The following is an 18,100-nucleotide window of genomic DNA, read 5'->3' as shown; positions in this document are numbered from 1 at the left end:
AGAGTAATAAAAGCTTACCCTGTAGAGTGCCGAAGTGACCCCCAGACCTTAAGCTCTTTATTACAGCAGCTTTCGGCTAATTATTGTGGACAGCACCAGAAAACTGCCCAACCCCTCCAACGCTGCAGGGTGGTCGGCTGTGGCTCCCCCTCCCAGTTCCCACTCCTGTACATTTGAGGTCAACAGAGAGAACCCCCTGGTCCCCCTAACCCAGTTCCACCCTCTAAAAAAACAACTTCTTCTGGAAAGTAAAGAGAAGTTTTAAACCTAAACAAAGACATGATTTTCTTCCTCTCAGATGAAGGAAATAAAACAAGTTTCATAGTCTCTAAGTTCCTCTGTTATCAGCAAGCATACCTGACACGTTTTACCAGTTGTGTCATCAGAGACGGAAATCCGCTGTCGTAACATGTCAGATATGTTTTTGACAATCTGTGTGTCTGATTACAGAAAAACTTAAATACTATGCCTAAAAACAAGGAACTTTGTTGAGAAAAAGGATGCTACGTTCTCCACTGAATGTACAAATCTGGGCTGCAGTGACCACAGCCCCCAGAACACGTGTGACCATGATGAATAGGCTTGGAGCCTAAAATTAGCTGCAAATCATGTAAAAATGCTTTAACGTGAGATTTGAGTTGTATATTTATTTCTTAAATGCTTGCTTTTTTTGCTGTATCCATGAGTGCTGTCATCTGTTTCGTTTGGTCACCTTTTCATCTTGAGTACGACGAGGCAAGCAGCCTAGAAATGCTCAGCGCCCCAGGTCGCCATTTAGGAGGTTCTGCCTTTGACTCTGAGCAATGTTGATGTGTCACATAGCTGCCATAACAATGTGAATGTCAATACTGTTGAAAAGGAAAAAAAAAATTAGAACAGCAGACGCATTTATTTCAAAAGACGAGAACTAGTTTGGCTATGTCCTACTTTATTCCAAAAATTAGACTATCTTCATAGAAATAGGTCTTACATTTATAATGTCTCGCCCCAACCGATGTTAGCGAAGACACAACCAGAGCCGCCTTGTTAATTATGCATCCCCATGTTCTCCTCTGAGGTTCAACAACCCATCGTCCTTCCCCGTCACATGGGGGGGGGGTGTATAGGACCCTCTAAAATAGCTTCCGTACACTGAGGAGCGTGACCTTTCGTGCGATAGTTGGCATGTCGGCGTTAAGTTTTGAAAGGAGGGTCTTCTTGTTGTAATGATTTAAGAGGCTTGGACGAGTTCAGCTTGAAGGTGACATTTTAACTGTCTTTGAAGCTTTAATGCAACCAACATGGCTTACATGTGTTCTGAGCGTTTAGTGGGGATTTGTCAGGTATTAAGCTTGCAAAATGCTTAAAGGCCACAGATTTAAGGAGTTGAATTCAAACCTAAAATAAAAAAAAGTTATCTATGATCAGTTTGTTGTAATTGTGTCTAGGCAAACCAGACCTCAACGAACTGCACGAGGTGGATTAATTGACCACATTTCAAATACCAGGGAGAGTCAATTGAGCTGAATATTCAGCAGACTTGTGTGTAAATCAGCATCCTGTTAAATTTATATTTTCTTTTAAATTGGTATTGCTAACCAGAGTCAATGTGTTTTTCTGGTCAGTAGTATTAAGTTGCGGTACATTTTTATTCCTCCTCCTTCCAAGGTGTGACAACCGTGACTTAAACATATTTATTATCACAATCTGGAACATCTAGTCGTTGATTTTTGATGCATAGACTTTGTGTTTTTTTTATAGATTTTTGTCACTCTTTTACTTCTATTATATTATCCAAACAAGTGGAGAAAACCCAGGTTACTCTGGCCGCTTCTCTGGCATCTCAGTGAAAAACGTTAAAGTTTATTAACAGTGTGATGGACAATAATACTAATAACCGGTTGACGTCTACTTCTAACTCCAGTGTAACATTTTGCTCCAATATATTTTCCACCTATGAAAGGAAGATGATTTTTAGAGCTCACCTAACTCAGTTTGATAAACGCCCGCCAGCCAAGGTCAGTTGACAAATGCAGATTAAACATATTGAGTAATGGCCAAGGTTCAGATATTCAGCTTTTTGTCTGTTTGCCTTGCATGACAGCCTGGATGGTTGTTTACATTGTTCACAGAGGTTTTCATCGCCCCGTGGAGCTCTGTGTGCCACGTGCAGCATTTTAAGCTGTCATGGCGTGTCAACAAGCCACTGGAAATAACACCGTTCAGTGCTCAGTCGGGCAATTGTCACATTGCATCTAAATGCCCCTTAACATTGCTCACTATGAAAGACAAACAGCAACAGAGGCTTCATGGCCTTCATTTCAGAGCCCACAATAGGGACTGCCACAAGTCAAAGCTTAAATAGTGCCCTTTCATTGAGTTGGTGTTTATTTGGCTTTCATGAGGTTGTACATTAACAGAGCATGGCTGCTGTACTGTCCCTTAGGGATTTCACTACATGGTGAGCCAAAAATCAAAACTATGGGCTCATAGACGCTACACTGCAAAAATAGAGCTATAAATAAGACATTTTTTCTTGAAATTTAAGTATTTTTCCTTGATTTGAGCAGGTAAATAGGACTATTTGGCAATGGAATAAGATTTTTCCACTTAAAATAGGAACAATTCATCTCCATCACCTTATTTCAAGTGTAGTATATCTAATTATCTTATTTTAGTGGTAGAAATACTCATTCCATTGGCAAAGAATCTTATTTACCTGCTCAAATCAAGGGCAAATACATTCTTTTCAAGAAAATTTTACTTATTTTTAGTTCTCTTTTTGCAGTGTAACACTGATGATGATTTACAGTGGCAGTGATACTGATTTTTATTGCTCATGGCCCTTCCATTTTAATACAAAAAACATTGCTGGTTTTTGCATTAGTTAATGCAATCTGACAGTACAGCCGTTGTGTTATGTCCCAGTCATCTGTAGGTGAAGGCCTTAGTTTATGGTTGGTGCTGTAGTAGTTTGGTCAATGTGTTTAGTTATTGTCTGTAGATGCGTGAAAAGTTTAAAACTAAACTCATGGTGTGGATTGGGTTCCTGTTTGGAAATTCTTCACCATGCAGTTGTATTTAACATCCCAGAGTCTGCAGTGGAAATATACTGTATATCCGGGCTTCCCCTTTTCCCCATAACTCTTTTACCCAGCATGTGTGCAGAGTTGTTCAGGCATCTGTAAAGGAAAGCAGAGAAGTATGGTGCCATTGGTCTGCCCCAAGACCGCACAGTGTGCTCTGCTGCCAACAGTGCCTCCAATAATTATAGAGCAGAAGTTAGGAGGCTGCCGCTATCCAGGCTAAACTGAAACTAAAACCCCCATTTCATCTTTGGTATTTGCTCTTTTCAGTACACAAGAACCCCGTGTTTAAAAATTGTTATTTTTGGACTGTAGCTAGACTTGCTCTGAATATCACTGAAGAAAAAAACAACAGAGTAACTATGCACCATGTTGGAAGAGAAGTAGCTCTGATATTAGCACCTAAGCATGTTAGTGGAGCACCTTTCCACCTGTTTTGATCATCTGCAGTATTCACCATGTTTAATTAAGTGTGATATACTGTAATATGCTTCCATCTGCTTGTGAACCTGTGTCTTTTTTTTCCCAGTCTGAATAAACAACACGTGTAATTTTTAGACTTTAGATTTTAGATTTTCGAGATTTTGCCTGACATGTGAAGTTGAGAATTAAGAATTTTGACAAGTTGTTATTACGTCAATATTACTAAAAAAAAGTAAAATGTATTCAAGATTAAGTGATATTAGTGACAAAACATATAGCACAAGCTTTCCATTCTTTGCACAGGCACATCAACACTCACGTCTTTTTTTTTTCTTTTACTGAAACAGTAAAGTACCCAGGGTGACCTTCTGTTTTGGGGCATCACCGCTGCTCCACAGAGAGAATGTTCTGTCAGCTCAATTAATTCCCATTTATTTATATAGCCCCAATCCACAGCAGATGTCATGTCAAGGCACTTCCATTCATATAAAGTATAACAACCAATCTACTTACATAATGTGCACAGATTCCACCTCGATCGCTGTTTTATTAAAGTGTAGTCAAATTCAGTTTACTAGGCCAGTTGTTAGACTGTTTTCTGTCTATGCTGATTGAATTGAGTCACAGATTTTCCATCAATTCTTAAAGCTGTGTAAGCATGTGGTGACAGTGGAAAGGAAGGACTCTCTTTTAGCCACTGTTTGTACCATGGCCATAATTTTTATTGTTCATTTGCTTGCCCATTGTCACTGGTGATTTGTATTGTGCACATTGGAATCACTGTGAGGAGATAGAGATTTATATCACAGCTGCTGGATGGAGCTAAACTACAGGATCCTGGAGTCTTTAACGATAGCTGGTACACAGTCTAAAATACTGAGACTGTTCAAGTTTGATCTGAGTGACTCCACCATGAGCTGCTTCTCTGGACTCAGGATAACCTTGGATAGGGACAAGGACTAAATTATTCTCAATTGAGTGCAGACCTAAAAACACAAGTATGGTATCAAATCTCAATGTTGTAAATTACATATCGCATTTATTGGATTCATGAAAATTAGATGAAAAATAAGTTGCCGCCCAGGACAGCATTCATGCAAGAACCAACACTTCTGGGCAAGCCGCTGTTGTTGAATCCTCCTTCCCATGCACAGGAAGGTCTGTAGCATGGTGTTATAACTATGCTAAGGTGGAAATGACTGGACTGCTGCAATTGGCGGGATGGGTGGGTGGGTGGCATCCGTAGCACCACCACCGTTTTAGCACGGGTGGCAGCTTCACCTAAACAGTCTGATCTTTGGAACGTACTCATGAAGATAGATTTGCATGTTAGTGATGAGCTTGTTTATGCATTATTAACTAATTAATCCATTCTCCTTTTTTGTTTTTGTTCTTTTCTCATTAGCCACAATGAGCGGAAGGTGACCTGCAAGCATCCTGTCTCAGGCTTACCCTCACAAGACAACTGCATCTTTGTCGTCAACGAACAGTGAGTGTTTTGTTTATTGCTGTCAGAATGCTGCTGGGCTACATTTTTTCAGCTCTGCAGAATGATGGTGAAACTCTGACTATGTCGGCAACGTTGCACAAGACGTTGCCTCGCTATTCTCTATTTGCTGGGCTGTCCTTTGTGTTCTAAGCCCCCTTTAGTCAAAGCATCCTCTCTTATATAACTAAATCCAGTTTCTAAGAAATCCGAATGAAAAGATAACGTTCTTGGTTACTTGCTTTAAATCTCGTACGGTTAAAGAGATTTTATCTGTTGCATAACTGGACAGCTTTTCTCTGCCAAGACCAGGATATTTAATCTCAAAACCAAGAACAAATACTTTTAAATTTGTGTCTTGTGTTTATCAGATGTTTGGGATTTTGACCAGGGACGTATTATTGCTTGATTATCTCTGCCACTGTTTTCTTGCACCCTCACCACGTCTGCTCATAAAACAGCACCAGGATGCCAGTCATCTCGCTCTTTCGCTCCACTCTAAAAATACCGTATGTCTAACGACTAAACTTAGCCTACGTCCACCTCAGGAATGACCAGTATTCCTTTTTTCGCACTTGTAACTATTTAACCTAGTGATTAATGGTCAATGCCTTTTTTTTTTTGTTAGGATGTCCAGTAAAGAAAAACTTACTATAATAGGCTGCAGCTTTGCCACTGAGCTCCCGTCTACACCCACTTTATGTCTGAGTTTGCAGACATACTAACCACACACATACTAAACTATTCACATCACAACCCATGCTGCCATTAATGGCTGCTTTAAAGATTTACCAAGCATCTCAGCTGAATGTTGTACAACATACAGTACATTCGCTCTGCTCAGTGTCTCGGTTATCCCAGAAGTCCTTGTCAAAGTCGAACTTCCACCATCTTAAACCATTCCACTGAAGTTAAACCACCTTACTAACTGTAACAAATCTAGAAAAGGTCCTGCTATAACAAAAAAAACACAAAAAAATCTGGTGGAGGATTTTATCACTACTAGCTTATGATTGATTAGGTTTTTCTTCAATTTAGGGTTCAGAAAACAAGCTACAAAGAACGTTTGAGCAAAGGTGAACCAATTCTTTGTTTATGTGTACAAACCTGGCAAATAAAGCTGATTCTGTTTTTTTTACCCCAACATCAAAACTAGAGAGCATTTCATGCAAAAATCCTTCAGTAATGAACGGATGGCTCAGTAGAAGCTTGCAGCCGAGCTGTCCTGCTGCACCGCCTCAACACATTCCTCTCTCCTCTGTGCTGCTCTCACCTCTCTGCTGTTTTTCACACCAAGAAATGCAACACATCAGTGAAGATGACTTCTGATTTAGAAACTGTATCAATTTCTTTACATACTCTACAGAAATGACCATTGGAATGGTTTTAAGAAGTCAAAGCTTGTTATCTAATATTAATTTATTTATATTTATGATCTATTTTTTATCTAATGTTTGTTTTTATTTTATTTTTTTAGAGGGGTATATTAAGAGAAATATTTGTCTTAGATAAGTAATTAGAGCCAAAGACAGATTTGAGATGTCTCGGGGATAAAGAGGCCTGCCTTAAAATCTCTGCTTAATCTCCTCTTCTCTTCAAATACATCCCAAATACAAATCTCTGCCTCAGCTGCGTACTGAGATTGAAACTTGTCTGATTCAACATAAAGAAAGACATCAACTCAGCCCACCTTAAGATGTGTTCCAGACTAAAAGCAGCGCTGTACAGCTAATAAGTAGCATGAATAATTCAGCCCAGCCCAGATTAGTTTTAGCAGCAGATTTAAGGGAACAAAGCCGATACCTTTTAACACCTGGATAGTCATAAGAACAAGAAGCAGAGTCTGGTTTCTATCAAATTATGACACCACAAACGTTTAAGCAAAATCAAAAAATTGACGCTGGTGGTTTGGTAGGAATAAATGTATCAATGTTTTAAGCTTATAATGTTTTGGAAATGTGTTGCACACTAATAGTTATTTAATTTAATGAACATGGTGTTTCTGGTGTTATTGTTTTGAGACCAAATTAATTTCCTTTCTTCATCCTGTGATGTAGAAAAAACTACATTATACACCTGCAACTTGCATAAACGTTGACCTCATTTACGCAGTACTTGAGCTGTGTTATGATGTATGAATTTGTATCAGGTCGTTATTTGACACGACTTCCTTACACCTCTGTAAATGCCACTCACAGCATTCTGCTGTCATTGTACTGACATTGTACTTTGGCTATCTTTAGTAGTCCACATGATCACATGCCAACTAATAAATAATATTGATTTAACGCAGGTGTAAAACTTGTTTTTCTCTGAGATAATTATAGGATGTGTTCAGATCAGTTTAGCAAATGACATGAACTGTGTTAGTAGGGAGCAAATACTGTATTTGTATTGCACCAAGCTGCTGTCACTTTCTTTCCCTTTCTTGCTATGTATTCTGGTGTGTTGAGAAACACGTTATGTGGAACAATACGTGAGTAAATTTAGAATATTTTGTAGAATAAAAGGTCCTTTCGTGTCTTTCAAGTATGTGTGGCATTTTTGCTTCAAGCATCTGGCATGCCGACATGAGTGAGTCTTTTTTTTTTTTTTGTCATATACTTACATTTTTTTAGTCAAGCCGATTGTCTTTCCGCTTTTAATGAGCAGTCCCCAAACTATGACGGTACAAACAGGCTAATTTTGCTTAGCGTAGTTTAAAATGGAAAAGACAATAGAACACACCGTTCGAGTTAGGCAGATTTTTTTTTAAGCCTCAAGTTGCCCATGTTTGTAATTCATTTTTTAAAGTTAAATAGTTTAAAAGGACCCTAGTATATCTAGGGTCCTTTAAGCACAGATTGATATCTCGGGGTAACCATATCCCCACAACAACATCATTTTAACATTTCCTTTATACATTTTTACCATGACTGTCAACAACTGTGGAGGGCGCTGATGATGCATTGTAAAATATCTAAAGAGGATTTTATCCTTATCAATTTAATTTAAAGAGAACAGAGATGACATGTGAGCTTAGCAGTGGCAGCTGCTGTCGGCGTAAATCACATTACATATATGGTGTGTTTAATCTGGCCTGTCTGATTGCAATGAAGCCCAGAGTCCCAGTAGTGTTATATTGTAGTGCTGGGGCGTTGTTTACAAGTGAGTGTTAAAGAGCTGAAGCATTGTCAGCACATAAAGGAATTTATTTCCGTTCTTCACTGGGACGAACCTTATTTAAGAAGAACGAGTGACTGAGGGTAGAGGATGCTTAAATATAAAAGATGATAGAGTAGAATTGCACTTATCCTCAGAAAACAGTGTCATCCCTGTTTTCTGGATATCTATATTGATTCATTAGGTCTTGTAAACATGTATTTCTGCTTTGTTTAATGCTTAAAGCTAATGTGCCTTTATAGTCACTTCTAAATACAAACTTTTCCGTGCTATCTGAACGTCTGGGCTGGTTTATATTGGTGTACCGTTGGACCGTACATCCAAATTAAGGTGAACGTAACCCTCCAAGCTGGCGTCCGGCACTGAAAATGACTCAAGATGTACCTTCTGAATGATGGCGGTCTCTGTTAATTTCAGGATATCTTAGATCCACTACCATCCATCAGCAGGAATGTTTATCCCTGTCTGTCTGTTTTCTTTTGTTTCGTCTATTATTAGGTATTCTAATTGAAAATTGGTGTGGATACAACTTGTAAACCATCATCATACTAAAATAAAAGGGTTATCATTTTAAGGTTTCTGCAATCCAAATTAAAGTGAACTTACAAAAACAGTCCTTTTGATTTACATTAGATGAACTTTATTGTCCCAAATTAAATTAGTCTTGGGTAAAGACTCTGGCTGCTGCATAATCCAAACCATGGCTGTCACATTGCCTTCACACATAAAAACACTACTATAAAATTTCAACTATAAGAAAAATAAATACATAAAAGATGCATGTCACATTATGTTCACAATAATAAAAATAAAAAAACTGGATGAACTCCTGTTTCAGACAATATAGAATCTCATCAAATATTTATGTACAGTACACAAGTGGTTTTGAAGCTGCGCTCTCTGATATGATATCTAACATTATTCGGTCTCTTTTTTTAAACCAGCTTGTCTTTCGTCTGTCTTATAGCGTGAAATGTGGGAAATTGTGTCATCCAGCATTCAGCAGGTAATTAACTGTTTGGTGCACTGTAAATGGACAACTGTGTTTTCCACATTTGTCTTCATGTGTAACACTTGGACATGTCTGTGTGTTAAAAGTCATTGTTAACACACGTTACCAACAGGCTGTGGGTGTTTGGAATGCTCATCGATTCCCCTTGGTTGTATTTGCACCGTAAAGTCTTGTAAGGTTCACCTTGATGTCTGCACCAGTTTCTGTGTTCACCCTATGTTGTTTTCTTTTTTTCTGATTAACTAGGCATAGGAAAGCCATTATTTAGTTAGTCTCTGAAAGGCGTTTTCTATATATAAGGGAAACTTATTTTAAATTAAGAGTTTTATTTTGTTGATCGCTTAAGCATTTCCCATGAATCAAAGAGACAAAACGCCTCTCTCATTTCATTGAGTTCAAACAAAGCAATGCTTTCAAATAAGATTAAAGACATGAAAAAATGAAGATCCTGGAGCACTCTGTGATAAACATAGTTAAAAGTTGACTTTGTTTGACAGACTTTGTACAGCTGACCTTGTGAACTCCCTTTAATCTTCTGCTCTTAATGAAGGTTCAAGCTGCAAGCTATCACCCTTGAAAAGCATAACGTCTGAAACACCATTGTCATCATTACAGGGTTCCTGCTCAGTCTGGAAATGTCTGGAAAAGTTTGGAATTTAAGTGTTTTCCAGGTCAGGATCATAGGATAGAGATGAAATAGAATAAAGGGAATACATGTATTTTCTACACCTAATTCTCTATCCTAAAGTTTCCATTTAGTGGCATGGCTTCTTAATATGAAAAGGGTGTTTGAGCCCTTTTGCTGAGTTACACATTTATAGTTTTAATATTCAATTTGTAACAAAAGGGGAATATTTGTTTTAATTCTGCCAGTTTTCATAAACTGCATCCAATTAGTTTGATTCATTCCAGTTCGTGTGAGTCTCTGTCTTAAAGCTAACGCCATGAAATCTGCAACATGTACTCATCCACAGAGCGTGTGCATCTTGCTTTCTTCATTAAAAAGATAAAAGTCCAGATAAAAGCACAGATGCGCTTTAAAGGCCCCTAACCTCTTTGAAAGTGCTGTGTGGTCATTTTAAAATGCACCCTCAGCCAATCCGTTCACTGTTTCCCCGCCAGTGGGCTCAGATCGCTCAGCTTCAGCAGCAGTATACTCTGTCCACACAATATTTGGACAAACAGACTCACACATTCTGCAGGCCCAGATCTAACAGTTGGATGCTTATGGGTTGGTTGCACTATCTTGATGAACACACAAGCTTAGATGGTTGCATGTCTCACTAAAAAAATTGTCTATTGTTTTCTAAAAGATCAATGTACAGTGATTCTCCCATGAATGTCGCCCTGGGCCTGGGGAGGGTTGCGTGCGCTTGCCACTAACCTGCTTATAAGGGGCGGGGCCTGAAGCACTGAGCTATTATCTACAGTTCAATACAGATTCGGGTGTTACGACTTCTACTCTCTGGAGAGTGAATGCTGCTTTCCTCACTGCTCTGGGGCTATTTAAAAGAAACCACAGATATTTAAGTCTGTTTTGCAGGTGGTTGTGGCATCTTTTAGTGCGCGCTCTACGTCTGTCCATGTTCAACTGTGCACGCGCATGTGTCGCATGTGTGAACGTGTCGAGGGCAGAAGAGCACAAAAGGGAAGATGCACATCCATGTAGAGGCAGAAGTGACATGGTGTTGTGGAAATATAAATAAAAATGATTTGTGTTTGTTTCATTGAAGGACCTGTTTTATAGAGGAAAGCTAATCTAAGATGACTTCTGTTGTGATCTACATTATTTAGGAAATGCATTTAATGAATTGTTAACCTGACTGGGGCTCCCCTCCAATGGAACAACGGGATGGACTGAATATATACATATTTTCAAAGGTTGTGTTTCAAACTCCTGTCAGACGTTAACATTAATTTTTCAATTATTGATTTTATCGTGGCATAACATTCAGAATGAAAGCTTATCCATTTTGCATCATGTCTGGTTAAATAATTTGAGAACTTATTGATCAGAGGAACAATTTTCAGAATGTCAATAATATGTTTTGTTACATTTCTATTAGAAAAGAGTAGCAACTTGATCTGGTTGCTTTCTTGCAGGTAAAAGAACAGCTGGATGTTTGTTCATTTATAAAACAAGGCTTTGTTTAGGAGTGACTTTTGCATGGCCTTGTCAGCTTCACTTTAAGGGTCATAATCTTTGCTGTTGACATAGAGCCATGGTAAACAAAAAGATGGCTGCTGCCCAAAGTATTTTGCTACACCTCATAATGCTTTCCTACTCCAGGGGTTGCTAATCTTTTCAGTCTCCAACCCCCAAAATAACAGTGCCAGAGACTCACGACCCCATTAGGGCAAGTATGATTTTATCTGTTTATTAATTATTATTTTTTTAATTACGAGAATTAAATAAATCTTTTTGTAAGAACTCTTACACAAAAGTGCAGCCTTCCCCCAGCTTTGAAACGAGAAATGTGGAGCATCTTGTAAAGTTATACTTTGATATCTGTTTTACAAATAAACATCAAATCATTTCTCCACCCCTGCTTTGGGAACCTCTGTCCTACACTGCAGTTTATGTTGTGGGTTTATGCTGTTAATATGCAACCAATGGGCTAATCCATTGTTAGTGGTTCTGAAATTCATGCTGGGGAGATCCAAGAAGCTTTATTATTAATTTTGCTACCATAATGAAATGTTTTATGAGGCAGACACCAACTCGGAATGCAAATAAATACACATAACATGCAGACAAAACAAGACATAACATTTTCATTTAAAAAAAAAAAAAAAAAACAGTTGATTGCATTGGCCCAACAGAAACACTCTCTCAGGGGCTTAAGCCTTAAGTCAGGGGTGTCAAACATACGGCCCGCGGGCCGGATCCAGCAGTTATGCCAACTTGTCCTGGTCCTGAAGCAGTAAAGGAGCCTCAGACCATCACACTGCCACCACCATGTTGATTGTCAGTGACGTCCTTTTTCTCAAATTCTGTGTCCGTCCGACACATCATGTCATGTGTCATGAGCTAAACCATTTTGCCATCTGCAAAAAGGTTTAGCTCTTGCCTTGTCATTTAACAGAATATTCTCCCAGATGTTTAGATGTTCTGGGTTCTTTCACTTTGTTACGCTTCTTACTGTTTTTGTCCCAAATTGAAGAGATTAAAAACAAAATGAACTACAAATGTGGCACTTGGAATGTTTGAATTACTTTTGGGGTCCATGGCCTCGCCTCCAACATCCAAAAAAAAAAAAAGGTTCCTCCTTCTGGTCACAGGGCCAGAGTCAAGCCAAGAGACTTGTGCTACACAGGCAGAAACACTAGTTTAGCACAGTGCAATGGTACAAAAATGGTGAAGATTATGCAAATGAAAGGATGGACTTATATAAACTAAGCATTTCTAAAAATGTATCCATAAGCATAAAATTAGAACTTATGTACGGGAGAGTCTCTGTTTTATATTGGCATACAAATCATTGATCTCAGTCAGCCTGTTATCATATGTGAGCTATTCTACTAAAACCACCAAGTTGACACACTCACTTCTTTTCAGCTTCTCTACATGAGGATTGATTATCAGGTCCAAGCTAATTATCTGCTGCTCACAGATGAGTTGTGGCTTGGTGCCAAATAGAGCATCAAATAAAGCCCGGTCTCCGAGGACAATAGCCAGTCCACTCTCTGCACCCATCCCCGAATGTTAATGTTCGATTGCAGGTCTACACGTCATTGATTATAGTCCAGTTTGAGCTTCGTCTGTTGCACCAGTCTAGAAAATATTCATATCTCGTTTACTGCACAGAGCTCATTAGATGGGAAAGAAGTCAAGTTTCAGTCGCTCTTGTCTCTCTGCACAAGCATCTGAGTCAGAGCGCTGATTGGAAATATGTGAATTTCATCTCAAGAGAGCATTAGTCACACTCTTGTCCAGACAATGGCCTCACTGAATATGTTTCCAGATGCGTTTCCTCCGGACAGGTATATTTATTCACTCTCACAGACGATGAAGCAGAGGAACGAGAAAATTGTCTTCTGTGTTTGTAATACTCAGATTTATGAGGTAATGATAAAATCTCAGGTATGTGGTAATGTCAAGTAGCTGCTTCGTTCAGTTATGCCTCAACTTGTAACCCATTGCGTAACGTTTCTCCATCCATTTTTTTTTTTAATATCCACTTAATCCTTCTTAGGGTCGGGCTGAAATCGATGCTAAACTCCAGTGGTAAATGGGGTAGAGGCAAGGAATACAGTGGACAGGTCACCAGTCCATCACATGGCCAAGACACCAAAAGAATGTAAAAGAACACTTTCACATGTGAAGTCAAATTATAATCCCTGGATTGTGTAACTTCTCTACTAAATACCTGTAATACAAAGTCAGTCTGAGATTGTTGCTCCTTGTCATCCTGTTTCTGTTTGGGTACCTTAAAAGTAACATCATGGCATCTGACTAAAACCACCCTTAAGGTGACCGGACGTGTACTTATCCTGTTGCTCGTTGTTTTCAGTACATGGTTTTGGACAAATGGATACATTGACAGACGTACGTGGTAGAGACTGACAGTAAAATGTTTTTTTCCCAGAATACCAGCTGTTCACATGGAAGGTTAATTAGGAGAGGTTGCACTATAAATCTGACTTGGCACTCGTCAGTATGAGATTTTTCATAATATGATGATTTTGATTAAATCGGTTAATCAGTTTCTCGCAACAATTGTAATTAAAATGACTGAAAAGCAACAATCATTTGTATTACAGTTATAACAATGTTACCAGATGCATTTTTTTCCTATGCAATAAACACACTTTAGATTAGGTTATGTTTTTAAGGGCTTCTTGGATAAAATATGATCCCTTTTTGCTGTTGTGCTCCTTATGCACAGATACAAATGGAACGAGTTAATATCTGCTGGTTAACTAGTCAAGTTAACTGCTCAGGTACCATCTTTGTCATTGTTGTAAGATAGGACAAAGTGTTGGAACCTTCTTTCAGCCAGCTGGCTAGCAGTGTGTAGCAGTAGGTTCAGGAGGGCTGCCTGTTCCCTTTAGCCAAAGCAATCTGCATTCATTGCACCACTCTCATTGAAAGGAGTTAAACTGTAGGTATGATACAGTGGACATTTTTAGTATTTAGTATAATATTTTACAACCTTGACGCCGTTTTGAAGACCCCTACCTTGAACTTGATGTTCTTTTGCAGTGCTGTAAAATCAATTCTAGATTTGAAGCAGCTTTTCTGCTCCAATCTGGTCCTCGTTTTCATCCTGTTCTCCTCGTAATGGTTGCTGGTCTGCTAATTCAACAGGACATCCAATCCTAAGGCCAATTTACCTAATTTATGTATTTATTTGTTTCTGTGTATCATTATTCCTTGTTTCTGTCATTGAGAGGTCTGTTATCTGGAGACAGACCTCTCAAACCATTTACTATAAAACTGTCAGAGAACTGGAAAGATTATCTGCCCTGACATAGTGGGAGTAATTGGTTTGATTTATAAGCCCATGCTGGGATCTCATTATACAGAGGGCTTTGACTTCAGAGGAATGAGAGGGGAGCAGAGCATTAACCCCGTGTCCTCCTATTTTTCATGTTTTCCGAAGGTGATTCAAGTTAAATAAGTTGGCAACGGTACGCACTGTATTTCTGACTGATTCGCTTCATGTCTGCTGCTTAGAACTGCCTCCAAAGTGCCAGCGAATGAGAAGAAGGAACGGCCGATAAACACCATGAGCGAGGCCTCCAACAACACGCCAATTTCGGACTTTGTTGCAAACTCCAACAGTCCGGCAGGAAGAGTAAGTGACACAGACATGGGATCATCATGTTGGCTTGTTAAAGGGAATGATGAAAAGGAACTGGCCAACCTTTTCACATTTGGCAAGTTACAACCACAAACTTTGGTGTACTTTATTGGGATGTTCAGGTTATAGACCAAAGTCCTGCACAATTGCTAAGTGGAAGGGAGAGGACATTTAAAGGTTAACATACTTTATCACTAAAACTCATTTGAGTTCTGCCCCTTTAAAATCCAGGAGCTCTGATTGCCTTCAGAGTTCCTGTAGATCAACTCTAAACATACATGCAGAGCTACAATGGAAATGTTCAGGTGAAAACATGCTCCTGTTAATGTAGCTCAATGAATTCCTGATCTAAATCCTACCAAATCTGTGGCAAGACGTTGGCCCTTAACGTAGCAGGGTTGAACACAAATGCACAGCACGTTTTTCAGATTTCGATTTTTGAAAGAAATGGAAACCACGTATAGTTTTCCTTTCATACTCTAATTAGTTTGGATGCTATAAAATCCATATTGAATATATTGAAGTGTGTGGTTGTAACGTAACAAAATGTGAAACGGTTCCAGGGGTTTGAAAACTTCAGCAAGGTACCAAAAAAAGGCATATAAAAATGCATTAAAAAAGATAACTTTATTTGATTTAAAACCTTTTTTATAGCCTTCAAGACCCTCTAAGAAGATTCATAACTTTGGGAAGCGATCCAACTCCATCAGGCGGAACCCCAGTGCCCCAGTAATCAAGAGAAACTGGCTTTACAAACAGGTGAGAAGGACCAGATGAAGTCATGCTACATTTAACCTAATTTAACAGAGTCAGAAAATAAAAATGCTGTTATTATCAGCCATGTGAGCCACATAAATGGATAGACTGGTACTCTGACCCTTTTAAACTTTATCTCAAACACAGTAATGCAAACATAATTATGGAATCTAATCCTCTACTTTATACCCCCAAATTACACTGCAGCAACTGTGCAAAGAAGGTTTTTTTTTTTTCATGTCTGGCACAATACGAGCATTGTTTTGTCCAGCGGTTCTGCACGGGCAGCAGGGACAATGTTTGAACACATTGCACCTGGTCTACATGCCTCGGGTTGAGAGGCGGCATTTGAAACAGCTTTCGGCTAGACTGGACCCTTACGCTTCCCTGCAAGGAGACTCAATTAGCTGTGATTGCAGGGCTCCCAGTGCAGTTTGTGCACACGTGACGGTTTCTTTTGCTGCAGATGCCAGCTGCTTTTCTTTGGAGACCTTAATCAGGGAGATGTAGATTGTGCAAAAGACTCACAAATCTGCTACCCTGAATAGAAGCTGGATTTGCACTTTTATTTTCCTGCCTCATTGAAACCTGAAAGCCATTGAAGTCCACGGCTGAGAGAAGGCTACGACCCTGCAGTGGATCCACTGGGAAATCAGCATGCCACAGTGATTGATGGGAAGGAGAACGCCTCTACAGATCCTCAGGACCTTTTAACACATTTAATCCTGAGCACATACCAAAACGAATGCTTAAGACTACAGTTGACTTTAGTAACGTGTTTGAATAATTACACACAAGATGTCCATCTATATTCTGTATCAGCTTGAATCCTAATGTGTAAAACATTCTGGGTGGTGGAAGAGAGATTTCATTTAGAGTGAACTGCAATCCACATGCTGCTTGACCATAATGACAGAGTTGCCGGGGTCCCTCCTAATTTAGTCTCCAGATTCAATCTACGATTAAGGACCCTGCTCAAGTTTCCATTAAAGGGTCAGCTAATACTCTTTAATTTACCCTCTATCCTTTTCACACAGCAGTATAAAAAGCTCTCTGAGCTGATTCTGAAAGCCAATGTTAGAGAAAGATCAATTTGTAGGATTTTGTTGGCTCTTTAAAAATTAAATACAGCAGAATTTCAGTGTCAGAAGATTTTAAGTGAAAGGTCGAACAGTTTACACTTAACTCCCGTCTTCCTGACATGTCCTGCATGATGTTGTCTCTTGCAGAACAGCATGATGAAAACAGACTTTAGTCAAACAGTGCAGATTAAATAGACGCTTATTTATATTTAACTTTAAACACAGCAGAATGTATTATTAATGCTATTCAGCATGATTGTGAGTCTGTGCAGCTGCTGTACCTTTACTGTCCCTCTCTATAACTTACAGGACAGCACAGGCATGAAGCTGTGGAAAAAGAGGTGGTTTGTCCTGTCTGACCTGTGCCTGTTCTACTATAGAGGTAAGTTCAACACTGTGTGTACCACTGCTGCACCACCACATCTACTTATAGACAGTAATTCAAAGGCTGCTCTTAGATTCAGAGCCTCATATTAGACTCTTGCTTATCTCTAATATATGTCTGCATTTCTTCCCTGGTAGTAAACTGGCTTTCAGGGCAAACTAAAAGGGCTTAAAAAGCGTAATTCAATTTCATTCAGTTTATTTCTAAACATCACATGTCATCTCAAGGCACATTACAAAGTCAGTTCTATTGAATCATACAGAAAGATCCGTTAACAAGTTTTCTATCTGAGGAAACCCAGCCATTGATCCATCCATGGATATTGGCTTCGTTTGTCCTACCCATCAAAGCCAGAAAACAGAAACGGCAGAAGCTAATACACACAAACAATAAAAAAACGAAGAAGTAGCGTATTTAGAAAGGTTTTAAAAGTAGTTGAGCTTTTTGCACAGATATTATCTTCATCCCACATGAATAAGACCAGAAACATGTCGTGACAGTCAGTTATCTTTAAAATATCTAGTTATGTTTGTGACTGCAAGCGTCATTGATACTCAACTAGTCAAGGTGATGGCTGACATGTCGACAGGTTGTTTTTAGGAACTTCTTTGTTGTCTGGAACAATTTTACAAAAGTTGCCTCTTTTTCCTGCAAATCGCTGTGTGGAGAGTCCCCTGGCTGCAGTCAGCAGCGCCACTTATGTGTCTGTGCAGGTGGCAATTAAAGCTTCTGCTGCAGCATGAAATGAGCTGAAGTTTTCAAAGGCCAAAGTGGTCTAAAGTACGGGAGCTCTCCACGTTAGGTGGCGGTAACTTGTGGGCTTGGGAGCTCTGGGAGGCTTTAGCGGCGTAGCAAAAACCTGCGGGCGTGACAAGCAGCTAAAAAGACAAGATCGGCTTCTTGCGAGTCACGAGTTAAGACA

The 18,100-nt window shown here is 39.2% G+C and overlaps 1 protein-coding gene across 21 annotated transcripts in view; it reads left to right on the top strand.

The window, feature by feature from the left end:
• Window positions 1-18,100, top strand: part of LOC105938538 (pleckstrin homology domain-containing family A member 5) — a 110,691-nt gene that overhangs the window by 58,259 nt on the left and 34,332 nt on the right. For 14 of the 21 annotated variants that reach the window (XM_036147971.1, XM_036147980.1, XM_036147967.1 and 11 more), the window contains 5 exons: window positions 4,894-4,977; window positions 9,104-9,142; window positions 14,829-14,949; window positions 15,610-15,714; window positions 17,103-17,175. In XM_036147971.1, the coding sequence (XP_036003864.1) occupies window positions 4,894-4,977; window positions 9,104-9,142; window positions 14,829-14,949; window positions 15,610-15,714; window positions 17,103-17,175 (422 nt within the window). The remainder of the gene's footprint in view (window positions 1-4,893; window positions 4,978-9,103; window positions 9,143-14,828; window positions 14,950-15,609; window positions 15,715-17,102; window positions 17,176-18,100) is intronic. The other 7 variants (XM_036147976.1, XM_036147973.1, XM_036148027.1 and 4 more) reach the window with 1 other exon arrangement.

The sequence above is a fragment of the Fundulus heteroclitus genome, chromosome 2 (assembly GCF_011125445.2).
Source record: "Fundulus heteroclitus isolate FHET01 chromosome 2, MU-UCD_Fhet_4.1, whole genome shotgun sequence".
In the NCBI taxonomy this organism is placed as follows: Eukaryota; Metazoa; Chordata; class Actinopteri; order Cyprinodontiformes; family Fundulidae; genus Fundulus; species Fundulus heteroclitus.
The sequence above is the reverse complement of the archived record's forward strand: the minus strand, read 5'-3'. Positions and strand labels throughout refer to the sequence as shown.